This window comes from Drosophila miranda, chromosome 3, assembly GCF_003369915.1.
Source record: "Drosophila miranda strain MSH22 chromosome 3, D.miranda_PacBio2.1, whole genome shotgun sequence".
Lineage (NCBI taxonomy): Eukaryota > Metazoa > Arthropoda > Insecta > Diptera > Drosophilidae > Drosophila > Drosophila miranda.
The window spans coordinates 13,107,272-13,131,805 of record NC_046676.1 but is presented as its reverse complement, the minus strand read 5'-3'; the positions used below and the strand labels follow the sequence as shown (position 1 = coordinate 13,131,805).

The 24,534-nt window shown below is 49.3% G+C and overlaps 6 protein-coding genes across 11 annotated transcripts; 2 read left to right on the top strand and 4 right to left on the bottom strand.

The window, feature by feature from the left end:
- The first annotated feature begins 440 nt into the window (after positions 1 to 440).
- LOC117185718 (protein HID1-like) lies at positions 441 to 3,984 on the top strand. The gene is made up of 3 exons (XM_033391704.1): positions 441 to 545; positions 620 to 1,955; positions 2,012 to 3,984. Exons 2-3 carry the CDS (start codon positions 713 to 715, stop codon positions 3,283 to 3,285), a joined length of 2,517 nt encoding a protein of 838 aa, XP_033247595.1. The 5' UTR covers positions 441 to 545; positions 620 to 712; the 3' UTR covers positions 3,286 to 3,984.
- A 265-nt stretch (positions 3,985 to 4,249) lies between these two features.
- On the bottom strand, positions 4,250 to 5,435 carry LOC108159319. Its single transcript, XM_017292508.2, has 2 exons — positions 5,018 to 5,435; positions 4,250 to 4,957 (listed from the first exon to the last, which is right to left on the bottom strand). The coding sequence occupies exons 1-2, from the start codon at positions 5,347 to 5,349 to the stop codon at positions 4,582 to 4,584; spliced, it is 708 nt and encodes a 235-aa protein (XP_017147997.1). The 5' UTR covers positions 5,350 to 5,435; the 3' UTR covers positions 4,250 to 4,581.
- A 997-nt stretch (positions 5,436 to 6,432) lies between these two features.
- On the bottom strand, positions 6,433 to 9,737 carry LOC108159311 (spondin-1). Its single transcript, XM_017292485.2, has 6 exons — positions 9,493 to 9,737; positions 8,860 to 9,254; positions 8,583 to 8,795; positions 8,270 to 8,524; positions 8,036 to 8,207; positions 6,433 to 7,966 (listed from the first exon to the last, which is right to left on the bottom strand). The coding sequence occupies exons 1-6, from the start codon at positions 9,680 to 9,682 to the stop codon at positions 6,558 to 6,560; spliced, it is 2,634 nt and encodes an 877-aa protein (XP_017147974.1). The 5' UTR covers positions 9,683 to 9,737; the 3' UTR covers positions 6,433 to 6,557.
- Positions 9,738 to 10,009: 272 nt separating this feature from the next.
- LOC108159312 (spondin-1) lies at positions 10,010 to 13,014 on the bottom strand. The gene is made up of 6 exons (XM_017292486.2): positions 12,789 to 13,014; positions 12,343 to 12,734; positions 12,071 to 12,283; positions 11,755 to 12,012; positions 11,512 to 11,677; positions 10,010 to 11,455 (listed from the first exon to the last, which is right to left on the bottom strand). The coding sequence occupies exons 1-6, from the start codon at positions 12,976 to 12,978 to the stop codon at positions 10,050 to 10,052; spliced, it is 2,625 nt and encodes an 874-aa protein (XP_017147975.1). The 5' UTR covers positions 12,979 to 13,014; the 3' UTR covers positions 10,010 to 10,049.
- A 337-nt stretch (positions 13,015 to 13,351) lies between these two features.
- LOC108159313 (spondin-1) lies at positions 13,352 to 17,136 on the bottom strand. The gene is made up of 7 exons (XM_017292487.2): positions 17,048 to 17,136; positions 16,194 to 16,380; positions 15,746 to 16,134; positions 15,225 to 15,686; positions 14,989 to 15,160; positions 14,800 to 14,921; positions 13,352 to 14,728 (listed from the first exon to the last, which is right to left on the bottom strand). Exons 2-7 carry the CDS (start codon positions 16,369 to 16,371, stop codon positions 13,457 to 13,459), a joined length of 2,595 nt encoding a protein of 864 aa, XP_017147976.1. The 5' UTR covers positions 16,372 to 16,380; positions 17,048 to 17,136; the 3' UTR covers positions 13,352 to 13,456.
- A 263-nt stretch (positions 17,137 to 17,399) lies between these two features.
- On the top strand, positions 17,400 to 24,439 carry LOC108159316 (sodium-dependent nutrient amino acid transporter 1-like). Of its 6 annotated transcripts, none has more exons than XM_017292495.2 (11): positions 17,400 to 17,489; positions 17,774 to 17,817; positions 17,881 to 18,094; positions 18,156 to 18,380; positions 18,441 to 18,586; positions 18,659 to 19,041; positions 19,106 to 19,417; positions 19,485 to 19,728; positions 19,791 to 19,993; positions 20,059 to 20,247; positions 21,873 to 21,992. In XM_017292495.2, exons 3-11 carry the CDS (start codon positions 17,950 to 17,952, stop codon positions 21,898 to 21,900), a joined length of 1,875 nt encoding a protein of 624 aa, XP_017147984.1. In that variant the 5' UTR covers positions 17,400 to 17,489; positions 17,774 to 17,817; positions 17,881 to 17,949; the 3' UTR covers positions 21,901 to 21,992. The 6 variants fall into 6 exon arrangements, with proteins under 6 accessions (XP_017147984.1, XP_017147979.1, XP_017147980.1 ...); XM_017292490.2 differs by lacking the exon at positions 17,400 to 17,489 and adding an exon at positions 17,518 to 17,714; XM_017292491.2 differs by lacking the exons at positions 17,400 to 17,489; positions 21,873 to 21,992 and adding exons at positions 17,519 to 17,714; positions 20,309 to 20,931.
- The last annotated feature ends 95 nt before the right edge of the window (positions 24,440 to 24,534 follow it).

The window sequence follows — 24,534 nt, the reverse complement described above, 5'->3', positions numbered from 1 at the left end:
GACCAAAAGGAAACGGATTACAAAGATTTGGAAGATGGAAAATTTGAAAAAAATCGATGTTTCATGCACTCAAAGCATCGAAAATATCGATGACCGCTATCATCGATGTTTCTCCATCTCTAGCTCTTGCCTGAGATGTGCACTGCGAAAAACTATCTAGCTAATATGTTGCAGCAAGAAATCCATGGAGACCTAAAAAAAATCTCGTTGCAAATATTTTGCCTATGCCTCGTATGATTTTACTGTACAAAAAAAGGCCAGACTTTGCGGAAACAAGCCAGTTGGCCAGCAAAGTACATTCAAAAGTTTGCTTATTGTCGCACAGTGTAATTTTGTAAAACATTTCAATCCTGTTTGATATTCTATAGATATGCAAAATGCTTCCATCGTAATATTTACACATAATTTCAAAAAGGTAGTGCAGATTTTAGCCATTTTTTGCAAATGTTTTTCGAATTGTATTGACTCAGAAAATCTGGCAGCACTGACGACCTGTCAACAGTGCACAACAACAAGAACAACAGAGCTGGTTGCTTTTTCTTTACGTGCGTAGGCGAATTTGTGAATCTTTCGGATTTTAAACAGAAAAGTATTTAAATTCTATGTAAACTCATTTCAGACCACTGGAAACACTTGAATTGGGGCGACCGCACACGGGGCAGGTGGAAATCAGGCACTCAACAATACCAAAGCACATCAGAACCCAAACAATATGGGAAACACAGATTCAAAGTTGAACTTTCGCAAGGCAATTGTGCAGCTGACGCAAAAGAATCAGAAAATCGACCCCAGTGATGAGCAATTCTGGGAGCAGTTCTGGCAAGGCCATCAAACAACGCTTGAGGATGTGTTCGCTTTGGTTACATCGAATGAAATTCGACAAATAAGGAACGATAACCCAGCCAACTTGGCCACTCTGTGCTATAAGGCTGTCGAGAAACTGGCCCAGGCGGTGGACAGCAGCTGCCGCACTCAGGCAGAGCAACAGTGCGTTTTGAACTGTGTGCGCCTCCTGATCAGATGTATGCCATACATCTTCGAGGATGATAAATGGCGCGATTTCTTCTGGAGCAGTTTGCCGTCCCAGGAAAAGACAATGCCTTTGGCCCAGTCTTTATTGAATGCCATTTGCGATTTACTCTTCTGTCCAGATTTCACTGTTACCTCGGCTCGTCGCGCGGGTCCGGAGAAGGCCGAGGAACTCGCCAATATTGATAGCTGCGAATATATTTGGGAGGCAGGAGTGGGATTCGCCCAGTCCCCACCTCACAATGCCCACATGGAGCGCCGGCGCACGGAGCTATTGAAGCTGCTTCTCACTTGTTTCTCAGAGCCGATGTACCGTTCGCCTCAACAATCCGAAGAGCCCAACAAATGGATAGCCTACTTCACCTCGGCCGACAATCGTCATGCCCTGCCTCTCTTTACGTCATTCTTAAACACAGTATGTTCGTATGATCCAGTTGGATATGGCGTACCCTACAACCACCTGATCTTTGCGGACACCACGGAGCCCTTGGTCGAGGCTTGTCTGCAACTCCTTATTGTCACGTTGGACCATGACATGGTGGTGCAGCAACAGCTCACCCAACCTGGACAGCACTCCTATGACGAAGGAAACTGCGGGGACAATTTGTTCATCAATTATCTGTCGCGTGTCCATCGGGATGAGGATTTCCATTTTATCCTCAAGGGCATAACTCGTCTGTTAAATAATCCACTGGTTCAAAACTATTTACCCAATTCCACAAAGCGTTTGCATTGTCATCAGGAGCTGCTCATTTTGTTCTGGAAGATATGCGACTACAACAAAAAGTTTTTGTATTTCGTTCTGAAGAGTTCAGATGTTTTAGACATACTCATTCCCATATTGTATCACTTGAACTACTCTCGGGCGGACCAATCCCGCGTAGGCCTGATGCACATAGGAGTATTCATACTACTGCTGTTGTCAGGTGAGCCCCTTTTTTATTATTGACAGTGTGCAACGACTTAAGTTCTTACATTTCAGGGGAGCGAAACTTTGGTGTTCGCCTAAATAAGGCTTACTCCGCCACTGTACCGATGGACATTCCGGTCTTCACCGGAACTCATGCGGATTTGCTCATCACAGTGTTTCACAAAATCATTGCAACTGGCCATCAGCGCCTGCAGCCGCTGTTCGATTGTCTGCTGACTATTTTGGTGAATGTTTCACCGTACTTGAAGACCCTTTCGATGGTGGCCAGTGTGAAGCTCCTGCATCTTCTCGAGGCCTTCAGCACGCCTTGGTTTTTGTTATCAGCGCCAAGCAATCATCATTTGGTGTTCTTCTTGCTGGAGATCTTTAACAACATTATACAGTATCAGTTTGACGGGAACTCGAATCTAGTGTATACCATAATACGGAAGCGTCATGTGTTCCATGCCATGGCGAATCTCCCCACAGATATGGCCGGGATAGCCAAGTGTATGAGTGGGCGCAAGGCAGGTGGAAAGTTCAATTTGCCACGTGTACCGCAGCGGAGGATAGCAGCTGCTTCGCAAGAGCTGCCCTCAGCCCACGTGCCGGAAGAGTATAATGATGATGAAGATGAAGATGAGGAGGAGGACACGATAAATGCAAAACCGAAGGCTGAGGAAGATCTTGAATCGGAAACGGAATCCCATGAGCGGTCACAAATAGAAGAGCCACAGCCAGAGATACTAACTGCTCAACCAGCCGAGCCGGGCACTTTGAAAACATCCTTGCTAGACACACCAGCCATCAGTCAGATGACTGAGCGTGAGCAGGCCCATCCAAATGATAAAACGCAGACGGAAGAATCAACTGAAATCGTCCCGTATGACAAGTCCCCCGTCACAACACCAACGGGTGGTCGAAAATCTACCTCACCCACCAACCACCAGTCACGGCTATCGGTGGCCCATCGGAGCAGCATTCGCATGGTTCCCGGCGAAGGGGATCGATGGGCACCCACACCCGAGTGGATTGTCTCCTGGCGCTCAAAGTTGCCGCTGCAGACGATAATGCGCTTGCTTCAGGTTCTGGTACCGCAGGTGGAGAAGATATGCATAGACAAGGGCCTTACTGACGAATCAGAGATCCTTAAATTTCTGCAACATGGAACGCTGGTTGGCCTGTTGCCTGTTCCACATCCCATACTAATACGGAAGTATCAGGCAAACGCAGGCACCACAGCCTGGTTCCGCACTTACATCTGGGGTGTCATCTACCTGCGCAATGTGGAGCCTGCCATTTGGTATGATACGGAGGTCAAGCTCTTTGAGATTCAGCGCGTCTAGGTATCTAGTATCTGTAATCACCAATGCAATCAAAGCGGCAACAATGTAACTAAAACGCTTTTGGCATTTACTGTAGTTAAATTATTTAGTGCATATATCATTCCAAAAGTTTAAGTGAAAATGTCAATGTTTAATGAATTCCTTTTACCATATTGTATGACTTCTTATCCGTTTCAAATTCATCAAGAATATCTCCAGTATGCAGTAGGCTTATCAGTTGCAACAATATAGCGTGAGTTCTTTTTTGAGGATAGCATTTTGTTAATGGCTTTTTACATTGTTATTTAATTCCCTTTTTTCGTTCTCTCTCTATCTTTTTATCCAAAAACATGTATTAATTTATTTCGGCCGTTTAAGCATAAAGTTTTGGTGTGTTTTAGTCATAAACTAAATTATTAAATTAATCTTTTATTTATTTTGTGTAATATGAATATGTTCCTTGTGCCGTATTTTTAGTTGATTGCTTTAATTGCTAAAATTATAATGTAACTTGTACGTCGCCTGTAATTTGTATCCAAACAAAGCAAAATTCACTGCTATAGTCGTAGGCTTTTAGGTACACGAAATAAATGAATGTCCAAAAGTCCACAAACTTATGCTCCGATTTGTTGCTTTTTCAAGTTTCCAATATGATTAAAAAAACACTATTTATATTTATTTCCAAACCAAATAAAAGCTTTACCTGCTCGTGCAACAATAGTAGACTTTAGTTCAATTATAAGCTTTGCTTTGCACTAGCGACTTCATATTATAAAAAAGAGTGTAATATTTCATTAGCTTATGTGTTTATCCATACAATTCATAACACATGCTATATACAAAATATATAACAGAAAATACCAATTAAATTAATGGCACCTATATAAAATCAACACAAATCTATATGAGAAATAAAAGATATCGAAGTGAATAGATTGGAGTTTTAACTTTATCATATCATGAGTCCCATGAAAAATTCGAATTATTTTGAGGTTTTCTGGCTGTTTATTAATTGGCTTTTCAATACAAATAAAAACTATCTTAACGAAAATGCTGCGCATACATCAGAATAAACTTTTCAAGCATTCAACTATCCTTCTTAATTAGAGCGTGCATCCAGAAGACATATTTCATAGTAAATATAAAAATAATTGATGCAGCCGCCAACTTTCCAGGTTTGGTTGGATCAGTGGGTCGTCGTCCCCCATTATTTTGAGTGGTGGAGTAGTTATGGGCGCCCCGTTTAATGCCAAAGGACAGAGGCAACGCCATTGCTGTAAAATGACTGGGATTTATCCGAGGCAATGGCGTTAGCTGTCACGACTGGGTGGGGGTAGGCGTAGTTGGGGCTGGCTGAGTCACAGGCAAAATGCTAAATTTTATATATGAACCTTTGCTGCGTTTTTGAACTATTTTGCCAATGACCTGCGGCTCTGCAATGGTTTGTCCAATAGCCTTGACTATGCGCTCAGCGCTGCTTTCGTCAGATCCGCTAGCACTGCCCTGGATGAGTATGCGGATTTCGTGTCGCTTGCCCAGCCATTTCACAATATTCTTGAGTCGCGACTCAAGATCATGCTCCGCTATTCGGGCACCTATTGTCAGTGACTTCTCAGACTTTTTGTTGATTTTGTCGGTAGCGGTGTTCGTTGAACCCCCATCATCGGCTAACATTTCCGCAGACGTGACAAGTCTGAAAGAATGTATTCCAATTAATAGAGAGTTTCCCTATAACTGCGTCATTAGTACCAACTTAAACATGGTGCGCCCGGTTTTGGTGTCCGTTTGGTCCATACGCAACAAGTGCAACTCTCGCCGCTTGGCCAGCTTCTGAGCTTCCTCCAAGGTGGTTATGCTCAGTGCCTGGTTGTGCTGAACAAGAGTAATCTTTTGTGGCGGATTTTTTGGTTTCTGGTCACCACCTGACTTTTTTCCTGCTCCTGGAGCTCCAGCCGTCCTTTGTGATTGTGCCAAATGCCAATAAAGTGATAAATTACGGAGTTGTTGCTGGTGTTGAGCCATTGCAGCAATCTGTTGCACTCTCAACATGCTACGCATCATGAATTGAAAACGTTGCAAATGCATTTCTTCTTATATTGTTATTTTTACTTTTCACTTTTGCTTTTCTTTGTGCTTGTGCAATTTGCGTTTCGTGGTTGTAGGCAGCTCTGGAATACAGCTGATTATGCTGATATGACACTAGACTGGTGCGAGCTTGATAGCAAACCACAAAATAAGTAGTCGTAACCGTCTCAAATTATTCTACAGACAATTTATTAAATTCATTAATCAATCTCAAATCGATTTTTAATAATTTTTCATAGACTTTAAGGGTAATTCGTAGCTAACGTCGCAGTTTGGGAAGCCTCCTCGTGATTCTTATCGTACTATCGTGCCTCGGCATATGCACACGTCGAGTGCCATCACTATCAGCTGTCGGCTAGTTATCAAAACAAAAAACACAAACAAACACCTTGTGACGACCGGCAAGCGAATTATTTTTGATACTTTTTGTGCAGTGGAGAATTCACACGACTTTCGGTTCATTTTGGCACCCAGTCCCACGCAACTGGCAAACTTCTGCGTCTAAAAACATGAAGACATAAGAGATCTCCGACAAACGACTGGGTAAGTGGCCGTTGTGGCGTCTGAAGCATTTATATTGAAATACAGGCTCAAAATGGAGTCTCAATTTGGAGTCCCACGTTCTGCAGAGTGCAAGGAAAACGATAGATTCTATATATTCGAGACCTTTGACACGTATTACTCTATCAGTGAGTCGAGCGGCTTGTATGCCGCCTCCATTTGAAACCTGTTACAGTCCTTCGACCTGTTGTCGAAAAGCTGCCCCAGGGCATGAGAGAACAGCTCGGCGTCAAGGAGCCGCCTATGAACCATTTCACACTGCTCCTGTTTGAATCTCTCCTATCTCTCTGCTCTTCTTATCTCCTAGTATTGAGGCAGTAGTTGACCAGTTCGGTGCGATTGATCTTCATTCCACTTGCCTATATATTCTATAGTTACAATACATAGTAGAAGGCAGAACCAGGCCGACGAAACGCTCTCCGTCCTGAACGAAAAAGGTACGCAAGGGAGCTGCTCCTCTTCCCAGCAGGAACACCAAACGTTGTGGACGCACCCGAGAGGTCCTCCGACAGTGATAGTGACTGAAAGAAACATCCTGTTTTATCCCTAATATATTATCAACTAAATACATATATGGTCAGAAAACTTACTGAAATAATGCAAACCTAAAAAAGTATTTACTAGATATTAAAATGTACATAGGTAATTTAATTTCTACCGCGTTGCCGTTGGCCACCGTAATTCCTTCTTCTATTTGTCGCTCGTTGCTCTTCCCGGACTCTCTCCTCGGCATACCATGTGGCTCTCAGTGCCTGGCATTCGGGAGAATTGGAGCGGTGCTGCTGCAGGGGAGCGAACTCAGGCAGGCGACACTTCTCGCACTCCTCCCACCTGCTGAATTTGTTCAAATTGCGATCGCACGGATCTGTTGCGTACAGCATGCATTCATCGGCACAGAAGTTATAGAACCAGAACTGTCCCGTTATCGTTTGATTTTGGCAGCGCGGCTGAACGGTGTGCAGCATTTGGAAGCAGCGAGTCGACAGGACGGGATCAGTATCGCCATTGCGGTAGCCATTGGGTCGTGGCCATGCTTCCTGCTCTGTACCAGCGCCAGGAATGTCTGTATCCGATGTAAGGAACTCTCTGCTGTGTGTGCTTCCGGGACCCTGTCGCTGCCAAGGAGCCCGTTCTACATCCTCTAAACGCGACGGCTGGTAAATGTCACTGGGACGTTGGCGTGACCAGGGTGATGGTGGTTCCGTTATCGGTTCAAAGCCGGCGGCGACATTGTAACTACTTTGAATCCTGGGCTGCTTGTAGGACGGTGGCTTCTGGTTCAGAGTTGTCTGTCGCTCTGGAAGCCACACAGCATCCGATTTCTGTGAGCTGTCGCCCCAAATGGGGGTGTGGCCTTTAAGGTTGCCAACCGAAAAGCCGAGTCCCGATCGATCCTGATTTATTGGAGTCCCATCATAGCCTCTGTTAGAGTTTCCCTCAAATCTATTGGCGTCTAGTTCTGAGGGTGGACCATACATGCCTCCGCCGCCTCGTCCGCCCATGGACTCTTCATAAGGTGACATACCCATGTCCATGTCGCCGTTAATTGATCCTGGCAGATTACCAAGGCAAGCTCTGCCCTCACATTTGCGCGTCTCCTGCAAATCCATTCGATGCACACTCTGGCACTTCGATTCGGCTCCAGGATTGAGGTACTGGCGCTGCCTCATTTCGTAGCCCTCTCCGCAGGTCACGCTGCATGCACTCCAGCTGCCCCAACGGCTCAGTTGACACTCGGGCCCTCGTTGCTGGGACGACTGACGGATGTTTCCGCCCATTCCCACGCCCGTGCCAAAGCCCGTTCCCATTCCCATTCCAGGGTCCAGATCATCAAAGTCTCCAACGTTCCCCATTAGATTTTGTGCACCGCACATCTGGCCCTGGCACTCGCGTTCGTCATATTGCGGCTCATTGCAGTTGTAGATCCTCGCCAGCTCAGGCTGTTTGTAGACGCGTCGCCTGTACTGCATGCCATCGCCACATTTGGATGAGCAGTCGCTCCAGCTTGACCAGGGATGTGTAAGGCACTCTCGGGGTACTTCTGCTGGATTGTTTGCTGGGGATTGGAGGATCAGTTGATTATCATAACAAATGGGACATCTATGTATACTCTCGCTACACTCACAGTCTTCATCCGCACAGCGCCGCTCGTAGATACGTAGACGTCGTACGGTCAGGATTGCCATGGGCTTCATGGGAGCCCCCGTCTCGTCGTAGAAGGGCGAGCGCGGATCATTTGGAAAATCGGAACGCATGCGCCTGATGACATCTGGAGGGACCTGCGGCTGGTCAGGTGACTATCAAGTAGAGAGGGCTCAAAATTAGTGCAAAATTAGCGACTGATCGTGCTATCGCCTACCGTATAGCTTGGCCCCGCATCCGTGCCGACATCCCAGGGATACAAATTGATAACCTTTCCCTCCAGCCACGTGCAGTTCCGCAGACATAGCTCCAGTCCACTGACGCCCACGATCCAGTCTGGCGATGGCTCTATTTTGGAGGCAAACGATACCATGTGATGCAATGGATCCACTCGCACCGAGGCCATGGACTTGCTACTCATATTGGGGAACGACGGGCCGCGTGCCTTGATAATAGTGCGGATCTTTTGATCCTGTTAAGACTTGACGTTACTTTGGATTTCCAGACGATCTAGAGAAATATCAATTCACCCGAAAGTTGATGCTGAACTCACGCTCGAGCAGACGCGAGCTGCAGTGCTCCGCATACTGCTTGAGACCCTCGCTCGCCAGGGATCCGGATTCCCAGAAACGGTAGTCGGAGCTGTGGGCAGCCCCCAAAAGCTCACAGAATCGCGTTTCCCAGCCTCGAGCTGGAAAGTCCCTTGGGTGCAGGTTGCGGGACCAGACGCCTTCAAATATCAGCTGTATTGTTGGACAACAAAAAGGTTACTGGACAACTTCTACGCCTTTGCTATACCACTCTCACCTCATAGCGCGCCTCGTCGCAGGCACAGCAGGGTATATCCATCAAAGGAGCCGTCGGCTGGCTCTCCACATCGTCAACGACCTCCTCGCAAATACGTCGCGTTAGTCCACCGTCATCCATGTGCCATACGTCGCGATGCTGCAAGACCGTAGCCCGCATAAGGATACAGCCGCTGCCTGGCTCGCTGGGCGCCACCCAGGTCAGGTGCATGTGGGTCTTTGGATTGGTGTTGGTGTTCTCCACCATGTTTATGCAGTTGGGACTGAAGCGCGACTCGGTCATGTCGCTCAGCTCAAAGCTGCCGAGGTCATCCGCATAGTTGAAGTCCCCGTTTTCGTTCTCCAGCGCCAGAATGAAGCTAATATAGCGATGCCCGTTGAATGCATTCAGGGAAACTGTAAGATCATTCAGTTCTTTAGCTGTTATCGCTGACCTTGAATAATCGTGTGCCAGGCTTTCGAATTCGCCAGAGCCCGCGATAAGCCAGATCGACTCAAGGCACATGTGCGTAATTTGTTTACTAAACAATAAACATTGCGAAATCTCGAAAGCATAGCTATTCCGATGATGCCTCAAAGCCCAAGGCTCTCTTCCCATGAAGTTCAAGCGCAAGGGCCAATGAACTTTACTCACCGTTGTACTCCTGTCCGAGAATGTATGTTTCCGGATTGCCTGTTATGCTTATCACATAGTTCTCATCCACTGGCGACTTGGGCGTGGCCGTGTTTGCCGGTCGGCGTGTACAGATCAGACTGCGGGCTGTGCCGATCGTCAGCGCCGCCAGAAGCAGTGGAAACAGAGGAACAGAGTCGGTGCGCCACATTCTGGAAAGTCTATAACCATTCGACTTGGGCGACTGTTGCAAACTGAGCGAAGCTTTTCCCTTTTGCGAAAAGTGAATCAAAAAGAGAGTCTTGGCTGCTGTTCCGACGGTTCCCCGATAAGCCCCAGCAGTGTAGTAGAGTGTACTGCCGAGCGCCTTATTTTTCTGACCCACTGATTCCTATAGAATGCGACTGGGGCCTTATCAGCGCCGGAAAAACAACCAAAGCTTTGGTTCTCTTCAAAACTGCGACAGAGAAACCGAAACTCAGCTGAAATTCTCTTTCAACTCTGGATAAAAGTCGAGTAAAAAGACCCTGACTGGCAATTATTCATTGTAATACTTTATTAAACAATCCGACCACTCTTCAGCTGCCATAACGACCCGTTCTGTACGGATCGTATGTGTTCCTTGTGTGTGACAGCGGCTCACCTATATCCCCTATCGCTTCGCCGAATCGAGCAGCGCCATAAGCTTCGCCTGTCTGGGCATAGGATCCCCCGGTCTGGGCGTAAGCTCCCCCGCCGTATAGATCCATGGATTCATTTTCGCTACGCTCCACGTTCATCTGGGGCTGCAGACATGTACCCTCACAGGCCATCAGCGAACGGAAACGGTTCTTGTTCTCATCGCAGTTGTCCGTGGTGAAGATCTTGCACTCGTGGTCATCGTGGTCGTAGAACCAGTAGTTGCTTACAACCACCGGATTGGCCAGGCAGGGACGAGTGGAGGCAATGGGTTTCTCGAAGCAGTAGTCCTGGACCACATTGTAGTTGCTGTTGCCGCTGCTGCTCGGCGGCTCAGAGATGTCCTGCTGGCGACTGGGATAGCGTCCTGCGTAGGGAGATCTAGTGGTGAAGCCAAGGCCCGGCCTCAGGTTAGGGGTGGTGTAATCATTGCTGTTGTATCCGAGGTTGTAATCATTGTAGCTACTCCCGGGTCTGTTACCCATCATCTTCTCACTGCCGTAGGTATTATAGTTGGGCCGCTCTTGATCGAGTGGCTGGCGATTTGTGTTATAGCCCCGTCGACTGTCGGTTGGATCAAACGGTGAACGTTGCTGGCTGTCCGTCTGGCCAAAGGGCGCGTTGGTGTCCTGCGATCTATCCGCAGAACCGTACGATGACCTGCCAAAGGCATTGTCATTCTCAGCGGGGCTGAAACTCTTTCTGTTCCATCCTTGATTAGCTGATCCTCCATACGGACTATCCAGCCTGTTATTGTGACTATTAGTGTTCCAGTTGGGTGTCTGATTGGGTTCGCCGAATAGCTCTGGCTCCGGCAAACCATCGAGCTCCCCGTTGTCGGGTATGGTTCCGCCACAGTCCGAGCCCAGACACTGCCTTGTCTCCTCCAGGGGAAGTCGCATGACCGTCAGACATCGCGACCTCGCCTGGGGATTGTAGTAGTCGCGGGTCCGTGTGGAGATGCCTCGGCCACATGTTTTTGAGCATGGCGACCACTCACTCCAGTTGCTCAGCTGACACTCGGCCATGGAGCCAGTGCCTGTCGCACCCTCCCCACCCAAACCCAAGCCCACATCCACACCGGGGCCCGCAATGGCGTACTCTTCCTCCCCCTGACCGCACTGGGTGCCCTGACACTGGCGAATCTCCTCCAGCTGAATAACGCAGTTGTAATTGGCTGCTAGGTTGGGATTCTTGTAGCTGCGAATGCGCTGGGTATAGCCCTGACCACACCGGGTGCTGCAGTTACTCCAATCGTTCCAAGGATGTACGGCGCATTCCAGGGGTCCCCGTCCGCCCTGCGATACTGAGTAAACCAAGGGTCAGCTTTATAATTGAATCAATATGTTTCTGGTCACTCACCCTCCTCGCACTCGCGGATGTAGAGTTTCTTCCTGGTCAGGTAGAGCGTGGCCAGGGGCTTCATTGAGGCGCCCGTATCGTCGAAGAATGGCGAACGGTAATCGCTGGGATACGAAGAAGTTATACGTCGTATCACATCTGGTGGAACCTGTGGCTGATCGGGAGACTGAGGGAGAAACCCGTTCTTCCATTAGAAATCTGTGACTGGCAGCATGTGATCTGTGATCTGTGATCTTTACCCACCATATATGAGGGTCCTGAATCGGTGCCAATGTCCCAGGGGTACAAGTTCAATACCTTTCGCTTCAGCCACGTGCAATTGCTGAGGCACAGCTCCAGACCCGCCACACCCAGTATCCAATCGGGCGATGGATCGATTTTGGCAGCCAGCGAGATTTGATGATGAGCCGGATCCACCCGAGCATTGGCCAGCGTGGAGCCAAAGGCATTCAAACGATGAGGGATGCCCGGGGCTTTGATGATGGTACGCACAGCGCCATTCTGTAAGAGATCACCAGATGGAACAGGAACTTCACGAAAAGAAAAGGAATAGCCAAACTTGGGTGTTGTCCCGGATCTCCTGCTCCAGGGTACGGGTGGCGCCATGCTCGGCCATCTCGCGCATACCCAGGCTAGCTCGTCCTCCGTAGGCCCAGTAGCGGTATTCATTTCTGTGCGAGGCGCCAATCACCTCGCCCAAGCGTGTGCGCCAGGCCTCGACTGGGAAGTCCTTGGAGTGCGTGTTCCTGGTCCACTTGCGCTCTAGGACGATCTTGAAAGGGAAAGGAACTGTAACGGCGTAACATTCTGGGCCAGTCTTGGGCGTCCCACCTCGTACTTGGCCTCATCGCAGGCACAACAGTTCTGGAGTGGCGGCGTCATGCTGTTCAGCTCGTCAATTTCCTCGGGGCAGACGCGTTTGGTGAGGAAGCCTTCATCAATGAACCATACATCACGTTGCTGCACTACCCCCGCCTTGATGAGGACACAGCCGCTTTCGGGAGACTTCGGAGCCACCCAGGAGACTTCAATATGGGTCTTGGCGTTGGTGTTGGTGCTCTCGACCATGTTCTCGCAGCCGACGCTGAATCTGGTGTCCGGGGAGCCCAGGAGCTCAAAGTGCCCGGTCATGTCCAGTCCATTGAAGGCCACCGCCTGATCCTCGCTCTCGATGACCAGCGTGAAGCTCACGAATTTTAAATTGATGGGACAGGAAAGCGACACTGTGGAAATTTATGATAGAGATACTTCCTATGGATGTGCACGGGACCCCTCACCATTGTACTGATGCTCGGGTACGTAGGTCGCTGGATTTCCATCGATCAAAATCCGAAAGTTTTCATCGACAGCGGACCGTTCGCCGCTGGCTCCTTGTGGGATTCGACTGCATGCCCCCCGCACGCCCCGAATCACCAAAATTTGTAGCACAAGTACCCGTACAAGTCGCCACATCGCGTCTCGATCCATAGCTGTCCACAGCTCAGCGTCGACTGACTGCTCGGCGGCTGGGTCAGTGCCGAAATTGGTGAATCGTCTCTATTAATCGTTGAGCTTTTCAATTATCTCATCTTGATTGAGTTGCCGTCAATTGGTATAGTTTTTTGTTTCTTCTTGTGTGTGGCACGCTCTCCAATTGACGATTTGGCGCTTGAGTTCTTTGAACTTGGACCAGGGCGCTGCAGGAGGCAAGGGCCGTGCCACAGTCGTACAGCAGATTTGGGTCAATGACGAAAGTGGCATGAAGCGGAAATATTATACTACGACTGCCCCAGCAGAAGTGGAACTTAGCTGGGAGCTAGAGTTCCGAATACCTTCCCTATCAACAGTCAATGGCCTGGAGCACCTGGGGGATTCTTATATATTTTGTCATTCATTCACTTGCGATTACATAATTGGTGTGTACGACTAATACTTGACGATAGATCCTCCTCCTCCTCGTGTTGCCTTACCACTTTTCGGCCTCGTCGTTGCTGCTGAGGAGGCACGGCATCATCATGCACTTCTCCATGCGGACACGATCCTTGCACTTGTAGCTCAGATCAGTGTTGAGCAGAGTACGGGTGCGCTGCCGGACGGCGTTGTCCCCACACGTGGCTGTGCAAGGCGTCCAGGCGGACCATTCCGAGTAGCGGCACTCATCCCGCGGATCCGGTGGTGGCGTCTTGGCCACATGACGTCGCTCGCCGAATCCCCCACCGCTGATCGAATAAATGTCGTCGCAGCGCTGATAGCAGCGATCGAGGCGCACCAGATGCTTGGGGCATGGCTTGCCACCGTATTTCGGAGTGCGAAGGACGCGACGGGTCCGTAGCTGATAGCCGTCGCCGCAGGTGGCGTTGCAGCTGTGGCTGACCCACTCGGAGACGAGACAGTCGATGGTTTGGAGGCGGTCGTTCTGGAGCTCTTGCTTGTGGCGAGGCAGGCGGCAGGTGTCCTCACACTCCTCCTTCGATTTGAACTTGTTGCGGTTGGTGTCGCAGCGGTCCGACCAGTAGATCGCGCATTGGTCGCTCACGTGGTCGTAATACCAGTAGTTGGTCACGTCGCTGTCCCGGCAGGGGCTCTCGAACAGGTCCTCGTAGCAAAGATTAGGAACGATTGTGTCACAGCTGGGATTCGTGCAGTTCACCTCCTCGTGGAGCTTGATGTGGCGGCAGGGATCACTGCCATCGTCGCTGGGGTCTCGCACGCCGTACACCTGGTTGTTGTTCCACACCTTCCGTATACGCTGTCGCTTTCCGTGGCCTCCGCAGGGACCCTGACAGGGCGAGAAGTCCGACCAGGGCGTAATCCCACACACTGGCGGTATATACTCCTCCTTGTGCTGGCTGTAGCTCTCGAAGTTGCGAAAGATCGACCGCTTCTCGGCCCCATCCACCGCGTCTCCAGCTGCGTCCTCGGGGACTATGTCGCCCCCGCACTCCATGGCCTCGCACACCTTCGTCTCCTGCAGGCGCGCCTTGCTCGCCTTCTGGCACTTCTTCTTGGCCTTCTTGTTGAGGTAGTGCCTCGACCGTGTCTGCTCGCCCATGCCACATGTCACAGTGCAAGAGGACCATTCGCTCCACTCGGACAGCCCACACTGCGGATCGTTGGAGCCCTCAGTCGGATATCCAACCTCGGCCTGCACCCCGTCGGCTGTTTCCTCATTGAAGCTGGCGCAATTGCGTCCCACGCAGTTCTTCTCCTCCCGCAGGGCATTGTTGCAACGATGACGCTGGGAAACGTGTAATCAGAGGTTATATATATGCATCTCTTAATCTGTCTTCATCTCAAGGATGGCCTCACCGATGCCAGCACGGGATTCTTGAACTCCCGCGTCCTGTACTGCTTGCCGGGTCCGCATTTGGTGCTGCACTCGTCCCATCTGGTCCAGGCCTGAGTGGCGCACTCCGCCGGCAACTGCTCCGCTGGAAAGGCATTCAGGAGCTCGAAATTAGGCTTGTTCAGAGTAGATATTAAGTTATTGTGCCTTACAATCAGTCGACTCGCAGTTCTTCTCGTAGAGACGCCTTCGATTGATGTGCAATGTGGCCAGAGGCTTCATCTGAGCTCCGGTGGGATCGTAGAAAGGCGAGCGAGGGTCGTTGGGGTAGTTTGACTTGATGCGACGCACTACGTCGGGCGGCACCTGCGGCTGGTCGGCAGACTGGAACGAAAAAGAGGGACTTAGCATTGATCGCAGAGAGGCCTTTGTGAGATATGCATGTTACCATATAAGATGGACCGCTGTCAGTGCCCGCATCCCAAGGATACAGATTGTGGACCTTGTTCTCCACCCACGAGCAGTTGGGCAGGCACAACTCCAGCCCGGAGACACCTACAATCCAGTCGGGCGAGGGATCCACCATGGAGACCAAGGAAATCAGGTGATGATTCGAGTCGACGCGAAAGACGGCGAAAGTCTTGCCAGTCACATTTGGATAGGCGATTCCCCGTGCCTTGATGATCGTGCGGATGTGCTCGCTCTGGTCCTTCAGCTCGCTTTCCAGGGTGCGTGTGGAGCCGTGCTCGGCCACCTCCCGCAGCCCCTCACTGGCCATCTCCCCGTACTGCCAAAACCGATAGTCGATGGTGTGGGAGGCGCCGATGATGTCGCTGAATCGCGTGCGCCAGCTGTTCGCCGGAAAGTCCTTGGGATGCGTGTGCCGCGACCACTTGCCCTCGAAGGTGAGCTGATAATGAGAGTAATTTAGCTTGTTGGAAGTCATTGAACTTGTTGAACGATACCCACCTCGTACTTGGCCTCGTCGCAGGCACAGCACGGATCCATAATGCTGGGCTGACTGTCGATGTCGTCCACCTCCTCCTCGCACATGCGCTTGGTCAGGAAGCCATCGTCCATGAACCAAACATCGCGATGCTGCATCACGGTCGCCCGCAGCAGGATGCATCCCTGTCCGGGACTTGACGGTGCCACCCAGACCACGTCCACGTGAGTCTTCACATTTGTGTTCGTGTTCTCCACGAGGTTGGCGCACCGCGGACTGAAGCGCGTCTCGGATAGATCCTGTAGCTCAAAGGTGCCCACTGCATTCGGATCATCCTCGCCATCTCCCGTCTCGAGGTCCAGGGCCAATAAAAAGCTCACGAAGGACAGGCCCGAAAAGGCACTCAGGGTCACTGGAAGAGCAGGAAGAGTTTGAAGGGGGCAGGTTACTTGTCTGTGGTTGACCACTCACCGTTGTACCTCTGGCCCGGCACATAGCTCTGGACATTGCCAGCCACGGACAGCACATAGTTATCGTCCACTGGAGACTTGGCTGCGGTGGCCCCCAGCGGGATGCGGTTGCAGGCCTCGATTCGCGGCCAAGTGCGCATCACTGCCAGGAATAGGATGAGGCTCTCGATGGCTTTCATTGCGGATCGCTGCAATCGGATAGCAGAGAAGGAACTTTTATTCTGAATTGGATCGGCTCTGTGGCATCTGCATCCCCCGAGTGGATAAAAGCTGTTTCTGGAACCCATTTGGAATTCCCTTAATTGCCTTAATTATCAGCACTCGTACCGAATGTCAATGGCAGGCCAGTTGTGGATCTGAATTGAACTTGAATTCGTTGGTGGCCTGCGCAAGCGTCTAGGCATACACAGCGATATATGCATACCTTCCAATTGCCCATACTTTACCCAGTTTCGATGCCTACGAATATTTCTATTTTTACAGACACTTTCTATTTCCTTTCAGAGCCAAACCTCATCATTGCCATGCGGAACTAGAACTAAGAGGCGTCTGGTTTGCGTTGACAATCGCATCGCATTGCAAGCCCATATTTAATCATACATATAGTCCGATATAGTATACGAACGAGTACTACTGCATAGTATATAAACCGTCTACGTCACTGATTAAATTCAATTGAAAAACGCGCCGACTGTTCATAGGAAATGTGAGCAAAATAACAGCCCCCAGACGACTACAAAAACAATGCCCATAGATTTCCATCATTAAAAACACTTTTGGGGCTTCGCCCTGACAGTGGAAAATCGAAGTGAGTCCAAAGTATCCCAGACTGCCCAAAGGAACACTGCAACTTACTGGATACGTAATTTTCCAATGTTTAATGAATCCTTTAATAGTCCTTCAGGACGTTTTGACACTTCTTTGGCTCAGTATTGTTGGATCTCATGGGATACGAGCTCAGAATCCATTTCGCGATAAACAGATATGTGGAAAAAAAATGAATTCAGAACGGAACGTTCTCTGGAGGCACTCGAACGGCAACTGAATGCAAATTTGCACGAGCATCGTAACCGACAGCCCCGCCGATTACTGGCCTACCCAGACGATGTGCATCATATGATTCGGGTTGGACGAGTGGCTAATGGGAGAGCGAGAATGGGAACCGACGCGATGCTCTTCTTTCCTATCCATCGTTCAGCACGGCTTCCGTTTTGTGCGTGGCTTCGCATTTGTTGATGGGCTTCTGTTTTCACTCGCCCATCCTAAACAACGGGGGACCGGAATTGGAAACTGCCAGGTACTGTGGACATACATGCAATAAAACCAAATAAAAGCCTGTGTGCCTTAGTTAATGTGTCGGCATTAGCTGTCAGGGCAGGCTGTTTAGCAGCACAATATCGAAAACAAACTAAACTCTCAAATACAATAGTACACTTTGTTGTATTTATATTATATTTTTTAAACAATTACTGCATTTTGCTGTGATATGTAGAAATGTCTACTAGCACAGTATTTGTTCGCTGTGAGTTCTTAGTTCTCTAGCCAATCTCACTTATTAATCCCCTTCCCGATCCTGTGCAGCTACTAAAGCCAGCGATTTGCGAGCTAAGGCTAATAATTTGAGGGTAAGTTCCTGCGGTAAAAGGGGGAAGGAGCCTCGTTCTAATCTAAAATGGATTGTTCTACAGGCTTCGAACGAAAGCCAATTTATTTATACGCTCTGCGGCACTGAAGGGTGTAATCTGAGCATCTGCTCGATGCCTAGTAAGTTAAAGGACATAGAGTCGTGCTCCGGATCCGTCGACGAGCGTATGTCGTTGCCAGAGACGCCGCAGCAACAAGCCAAGATCTCTCTCTCGAAGAACAGCCTTGCTCAGGAAGTTACTACCGCAGTCGCCTCACGTATGTTTACCCTCCATCTAATTGTCTTACGGTACGTTTTTCAACGCTCATCCAATCCAAGACACGGCCCACCAGTGGGTCCTCATTCGAAATCGTGCGCGTGCTCTCCAGGCACAGTACCAGAGTATACAATGCCTTCAAGCGGCTTTTTTCGAGAAGCTGCAATCGTTGGGGCCGGAGGAGTCCAAAATGATTGGCTCGTACAAGTTGGTTGCCATTGTGCTCAACGAGGACAGGAAGTGGGTTCATAAGAATGAAGATCCAAACCGTTTGCTCCAGAATTTGCGTGAGTTTCTATTGATTCCATCCTAAGCCTGTGGACACAACAGTGCCATTTTCTTTGCAGCCATCGAGAGCGTCCAAGATCTGAAGAATCGTTGCCAGGGGATCGTCGATTCGGGCTTTATGATGTTGTACGATCATCTGGCCAAGGACGAGCTGGAGTCGTGCAATCAGAAAGAGAAGCTCACAGTCAAGCTGAAGGATCTTCTGGTACGTCTGGTTCTGGCTCTCGTCTGGTTCGCCGTCCGCTCCAATACTCAGCTCTTTCCCGTCTATCCGCAGAGCCGGCAAATGTCCAGCATCGCTGAGAGCATCGACCAGGTGTGTGTGACACCTGTCTGCCAACAGGTTTCGCCCAACAAGGATCAGTACAGCGACAAAAGCGAACTGCGGGAGCAGAAGCAGCTCATGGAGGCTCGGTTGTTACAGATCCATAAGTCCTACAATGGAGAGATGATTAGGCTCAAGGCGGACCTCGAGGAAAAGCTGAAGGCGGTGGAGGAAAACTGGCAGCAGACGGTGGTCGAGCTGAAGCAACTGCTACGACTCTACGAGACACAAAACAACGAAAACTTAAGGGAACTTGCCCAAAAGAATAACTCTTTGACGACTAAGGATAACACCATCGCGTCGATGAAGGCTGAAATGGAGAACCTAATGTCTCGGTGAGCGGAGCAGCCAGATGGGGATTTATGATGAAATTTTACTGAGTTATCTTTCCTTTAACAGCAATACGGCGCTGGATCAGCTAGTGAAGGAGTCGGAGGCTATAGTGCTCCGGGCTCAGAAAGAAGTCGAAAGAAACGGGGAATATGTAGTCTCTCTGGAGAACAAGTTGAAGGTCCAACAACAGAAGCGTCAGAATGGACTCGACCAGCTCGTTGTGGAGAGAGATCAGATAATAGCCGATTTGAAACTAAAGGTCCTGAATGACAAGCAATTCAAGAACTGTGTCCACCGACAAAAGAAGAATACTCGCAAGCTGCAGGCGGGGAACGCTGAGCTGGATATAAAGATCCAACAGACGAGGGCCGAGATCAAGTGAGGCCCTTACTGTAGAGTTTTTCGATGCACAGTGCACTTAAAAGTTTCCATTCCACATCCGCAGCGAGCTGGAGGACCATTTGAGGAGTACAACAGTCGAGCTTGACTCCAGTTACCAAAGAGAGCAGCAGCTGCACTCGCATCTGAAGGATGTGAAGACGGAGCTGTTCAGGTCCGAGCAGCTGGTGGTCCAGATGCGCGAGGAGGCGAAGGCGGTTCGGCGGACGAATCCCACGCCCAACGACCACCAACAGAAAATTGACCAACTGTGCTTCGAATCTGCCGAGAAGGACAAGAAAATAAATAAGGTCCGTTGTCGAGGCCTCGTCATAGCCGGGCTTATCCTAATTATATATATTTCTCGTTTCAGTTAACCATCCAGCTGGAGTCGAAGGGGGAGCAGCTACGCCTCGTCTGCGAGAAACTTAGTCGCAGGCAGAAGAAGCTCAAGTGCATGGAGAATTCTATAAACCTGCTCACGGAGCAGAATATTCACCTCTCCGAGCTCCGGAATAGGCATCGTGAGAATGAGTTCTTGATGGAACGTGAAATTTCCAAACTAATGGGCTCCATGTACGTATTTATTAGATTGCTATTGCCTTAAACACACTCGATTTTTAACGAATTGCAATTTTCAGAAAGGTGTATCAAGATCATATTAGCAACAACAGACGACCAGAACAATCAACTGAACTGAATGGATACTACTGTATAGATCCCTCTCTCCAAAATCAGCAGACGCAGGAGAATTTTCAGTTGCATGGAACCTACTTTCGGCCACTTCATAGCCACCTTGCCAGGCAGCAGCAGCAGCAGTATGTGCATCGGTAAGCGAACCGCCAATAGAGATTCCATAGCTTAAATCTGTTGCACCACCACTTCCCGCAGGCATTAGATTAGCAATCAAATTTCGTGATAGTAGGTGGAGCAGATACAATACAATATGAAATGGATCAATCAGACAAATTGATTGTTATAATTTTTCGTGTTTTAGTAAATATTGCAAGTACTAATACTACTTGAGAGGGTATTATATATGCATATCTCCCTGGGTTTGAGCTGGGGACGTCGGCAGGGGGATTGACAATGATCAGTAGAGATGCCGCCCGGCTGAATCTGAATCTGGCACAGTTAATTGAAATGATTTGCATTTTGAGGGCAGGGTCGCAGTAATTAATGTTCGTTGGATGGGTTAGAGATACTCCCAAGCGATGATCAATGTGAGTAGCGTAACCCTTCGTGAGCCGATGGATTCATATGTAAGATCTTGGGCTTGAGTTCCCCTAATAATTCCTGTTTGGTTGAAATTCTCAGTGCGCAACGAGCATCGCTAAAGCACTCAGCGCTCATCTCGGCAAATATCAGATGGTGCCGCTGCCTCGGCTTCGGAGGTTTCCTAGTCTATTATCAGTTATGCTTCAGTTAGTCGCACTGGGCCGTTTGCTATAGACGGTTGACGGTGACAAAGTAGGACATCGGGACATCTGTTGTATGCGAGATTAAGAAGATTCCAAGTGAAAGTGTAAGCATAAAAGTATATTTTATCTCTTGTGTGATTATGTGGTGTTGGTGCTTGATCTTTGTGTGTCGTGTATAATAGATAAGCGGAGAAGTTGCCACAAATGTTTAAATGTTTCCGAAGAAGCATTTAGATAATGCCAAGAGCTTACAGCATATCTGGTCTGCTAGCTACTATCTAGATCTTACACTTAGCTGGGCAAACAGTCTGGAACAGTCCCGAATAATATGCGACCAACACTCTGCCTCAGAAAGGCATTCGTCCAGATTAGATATTCTTTTCACGATTCCAAAGATTCCGGTCATATTTTGACACACCGTGGTTCACGAACCGTGCGGAACCAGGCAGAGATTGCCATGGATGTGATTGATGATCGCATTGAACCCACTGACTAGCGATTTCGAAGTGCATTTTGTACTATCAGCATTTTGCACGGCGCCCGTACATTTTGGCATTATAATTAAGTGCCGGAATCTGTGACAGCAAAAATCAAAATTCAAAATTTTGCTTCCATTAATTTCTAACCAGTTGAGAATACGGCTTAAAATTTAATCCATCTATTTATGGGCCAATTTGGGCAAAGAATAGAATCGCACCTGGTTACTGGTTTAATGACACGCGATGAGTGGCGTTTTAGAAACTCGATCAACAAGATTATGGGATCAAAAATCAATAATAAAAACAAGAAACTAGAAGTAAACAGATTCATAAACTATCCCAATTTATACCCCAAAACTTGATACGCTAAGCGTGCCATCGACTTCTTTGTCACCTGATCTCTGTGACGCTAATGCTAATGAAATGTTTATAAGTAGCCCCGACCTCGGAGCACAATACTGACCCAGTCCAATATCGTCATTTCCCTGGAGTCTATTTTATCGTGGCCTCCCATCTTCATTGATTAATGTGAGCTTTTGTGTCGTGTTCTGCCAGCTTCTTCGTTTACTGTCCTAGGAATTAAGTCAGTCCTAATCCAATCCAACTATGGATGCTGCTGCAGAGTACCAGAGGCTGAGCCAAAGGATGGATAAAAGCCAGGCAAAAGACCAGACAGAGAGAAGCTCCGTTCTCTATACCACATCCAGCGATGAGGTGGGTAGTCGGATTACTTTAGTTTGGAATATCCTTGGCACTACCTCAATCCTTTCAGCTTACTATTAACTGTTGCCTAAACCAAATCGAGGGACAACTTCCGTTGGAGGCACAGGCAGAGGCGGTGGAGAGGGGTGTGAAATCCTCTGGCCAGCGCGATCAATGGAGTCGGGGAGTGGAGTTCCTCTTTTCGTGCATTGCTCTGTCCGTGGGCCTGGGAAATGTCTGGCGCTTTCCGTTCATCGCATTGGAGAATGGCGGTGGAGCCTTTGTGATCCCCTATATAATAGTACTCCTCCTGATCGGCAGACCGATCTATTATCTGGAGGTCGTCATAGGACAGTTCTCGAGCCGGGGCTGCATCAAGGCCTTCGACATGGTGCCCATTATGAAGGGTGAGTGAATCCCCCTCAGACTCTGTTCGGTCTCTCAACGATGAATATCCTGTCCAGGAATCGCCTACGGCCAGGTATACTCCACTGCCCTGGCCACCACCTACTACGCCTGCATTATGGCCTTAACCATACGCTATCTGGTGGCCAGCTTTGAAGCTGTCCTGCCGTGGACCTACTGTCTGGTGGAGTGGGGCAGTGCTTGCGTGGCCACAGGAGCCACCGTCGCACCCAACGGAACTGCCCTCGGCCAGGGTGTATCTTCTGCGGAGCTTTACTTCACGTGAGTTGGACCAAAAACAATATTACCCCCCCGAGTAGCTCTCAGTAGCTTACCTCTTGTAGGCATACGGTGCTCAGGGAGCCTGAGAACCTGCAGGAGAATGGCCTGGGAACTCCCAGCTGGGACTTGGTGCTCTGCTTGTTCGCTACCTGGCTGATCATTGGCACCATCCTCTTCAAAGGCATACGCAGCTCGGGCAAGGCATCCTACTTCCTGGCCCTCTTTCCGTATCTGATCATGCTGATCCTGTTGGGGAGGGCGTTGACCTTGCCCGGCGCCTGGCGCGGCATCGTCTACTTCCTCGAGCCGAAGTGGTCCGAGCTGCTGAATCCGCATGTCTGGTATGCTGCCATCACCCAGATGTTCTTCTCGCTGGCTATCTGCTTCGGCACCCTGGTCATGTACGCCTCCTTCAACGACTTCCACAAGAATGTCCACAAGTAAGTTCGTGGATATGCCTTCCTTCCTCCCTCTATCTAATGCCGCATCCCCTCCCATCAGAGATGTTATCATCATCACCAGCATTGATTCCTTCACCTCAATCCTCGCCGGCTGCATCATCTTCGGTATCCTGGGCAATCTGGCCCATGAAACCAACACCGAGGACATCGCTCAGGTGGTCCAGGGAGGAGCTGGACTGGCCTTCATCTCGTATCCGGAGGCGATTGCCAAGTTCAAGTATCTGCCGCAGCTGTTTGCCGTTCTGTTCTTCTTCATGCTGCTGGTGCTGGGGATCGGGTCCAACGTGGGCATGGCCAGTTCTGTGATCAACGTGGTTAAGGATCGGTTCAATCATCTGCCCCACTGGCTACTGTCCGCCACATTCTCCCTAATCGGCTTCCTATGCGGGCTGGTCTATATGACGCCGGGCGGACAATTCGTTCTCAACCTGGTGGACTTTTACGGCTGCACCTTCATAGCCATTTTCCTGGCCATTGCCGAGATGCTGGCCGTGGGCTGGATCTACGGGGTGAAGCGTATCTGCAGCGACATCGAGTTCATGCTGAACGTAAAGACGAGCTTCTACTGGCGCATATGCTGGGCCATTGTGGCCCCCGGCCTGATGTTCCTCGTCCTGGTCTATATGCTTTCCAACTATGAGCCCCTGACCTATCGAAGTGTGGAGTATCCCCGGGCTGCTTATACGGCGGGCTGGATCATCTGGGGCCTGGGAGTGCTACAGCTGCCCATTTGGGCCATCTATACGATCTATCAACAGCCGGGAAAGACTTTCAGCAGCGTAAGTAGGGAGGAGGGATACATCGTAAGAGACTTTTGTTAATTCCTTTCTCTACGCTACAGAAATTGAAGATGTCCCTGCAGCCCACGATGGACTGGGGTCCCCGCCAGCCACAGGAGTTCGAGGCGTACATCCTGCACAGGAATCGCCAAGCGGAGTTCAAGCCGCGACGCGGCGGCTACCTCATTGACAACATCTTTGGCTAAACTATTAAATAGAATTTATTATCATTTAGTTTTACGCTTTATTATTAATGCCAAAACGCGCATAACTTTTGGTTGCTGCAAGCTTTAGTTGTGGCAAAAAAGTTGTTGTTTGTTAAGAACTAATGTCGAACAGTATGTAATTAATATCCTATATGGCTTAGGCTTAGCTTAAGCGTTAAAAGTGTGGGTTTTAGGACTGCAAGTACTCGTAACTAACTAGAAAACAAAAACCAAGTTAATTTTTGAAAAATATACGCCAGAGACCTCTGAAGCATTTCAATGGCAGCTACTTAGATGGAATAATTGTCTTTGACTGTTTGAATCCCACGAACCCCAAATTATAGCAAAATATCATGCCTTCTATCACCATTCAATGAGAGAT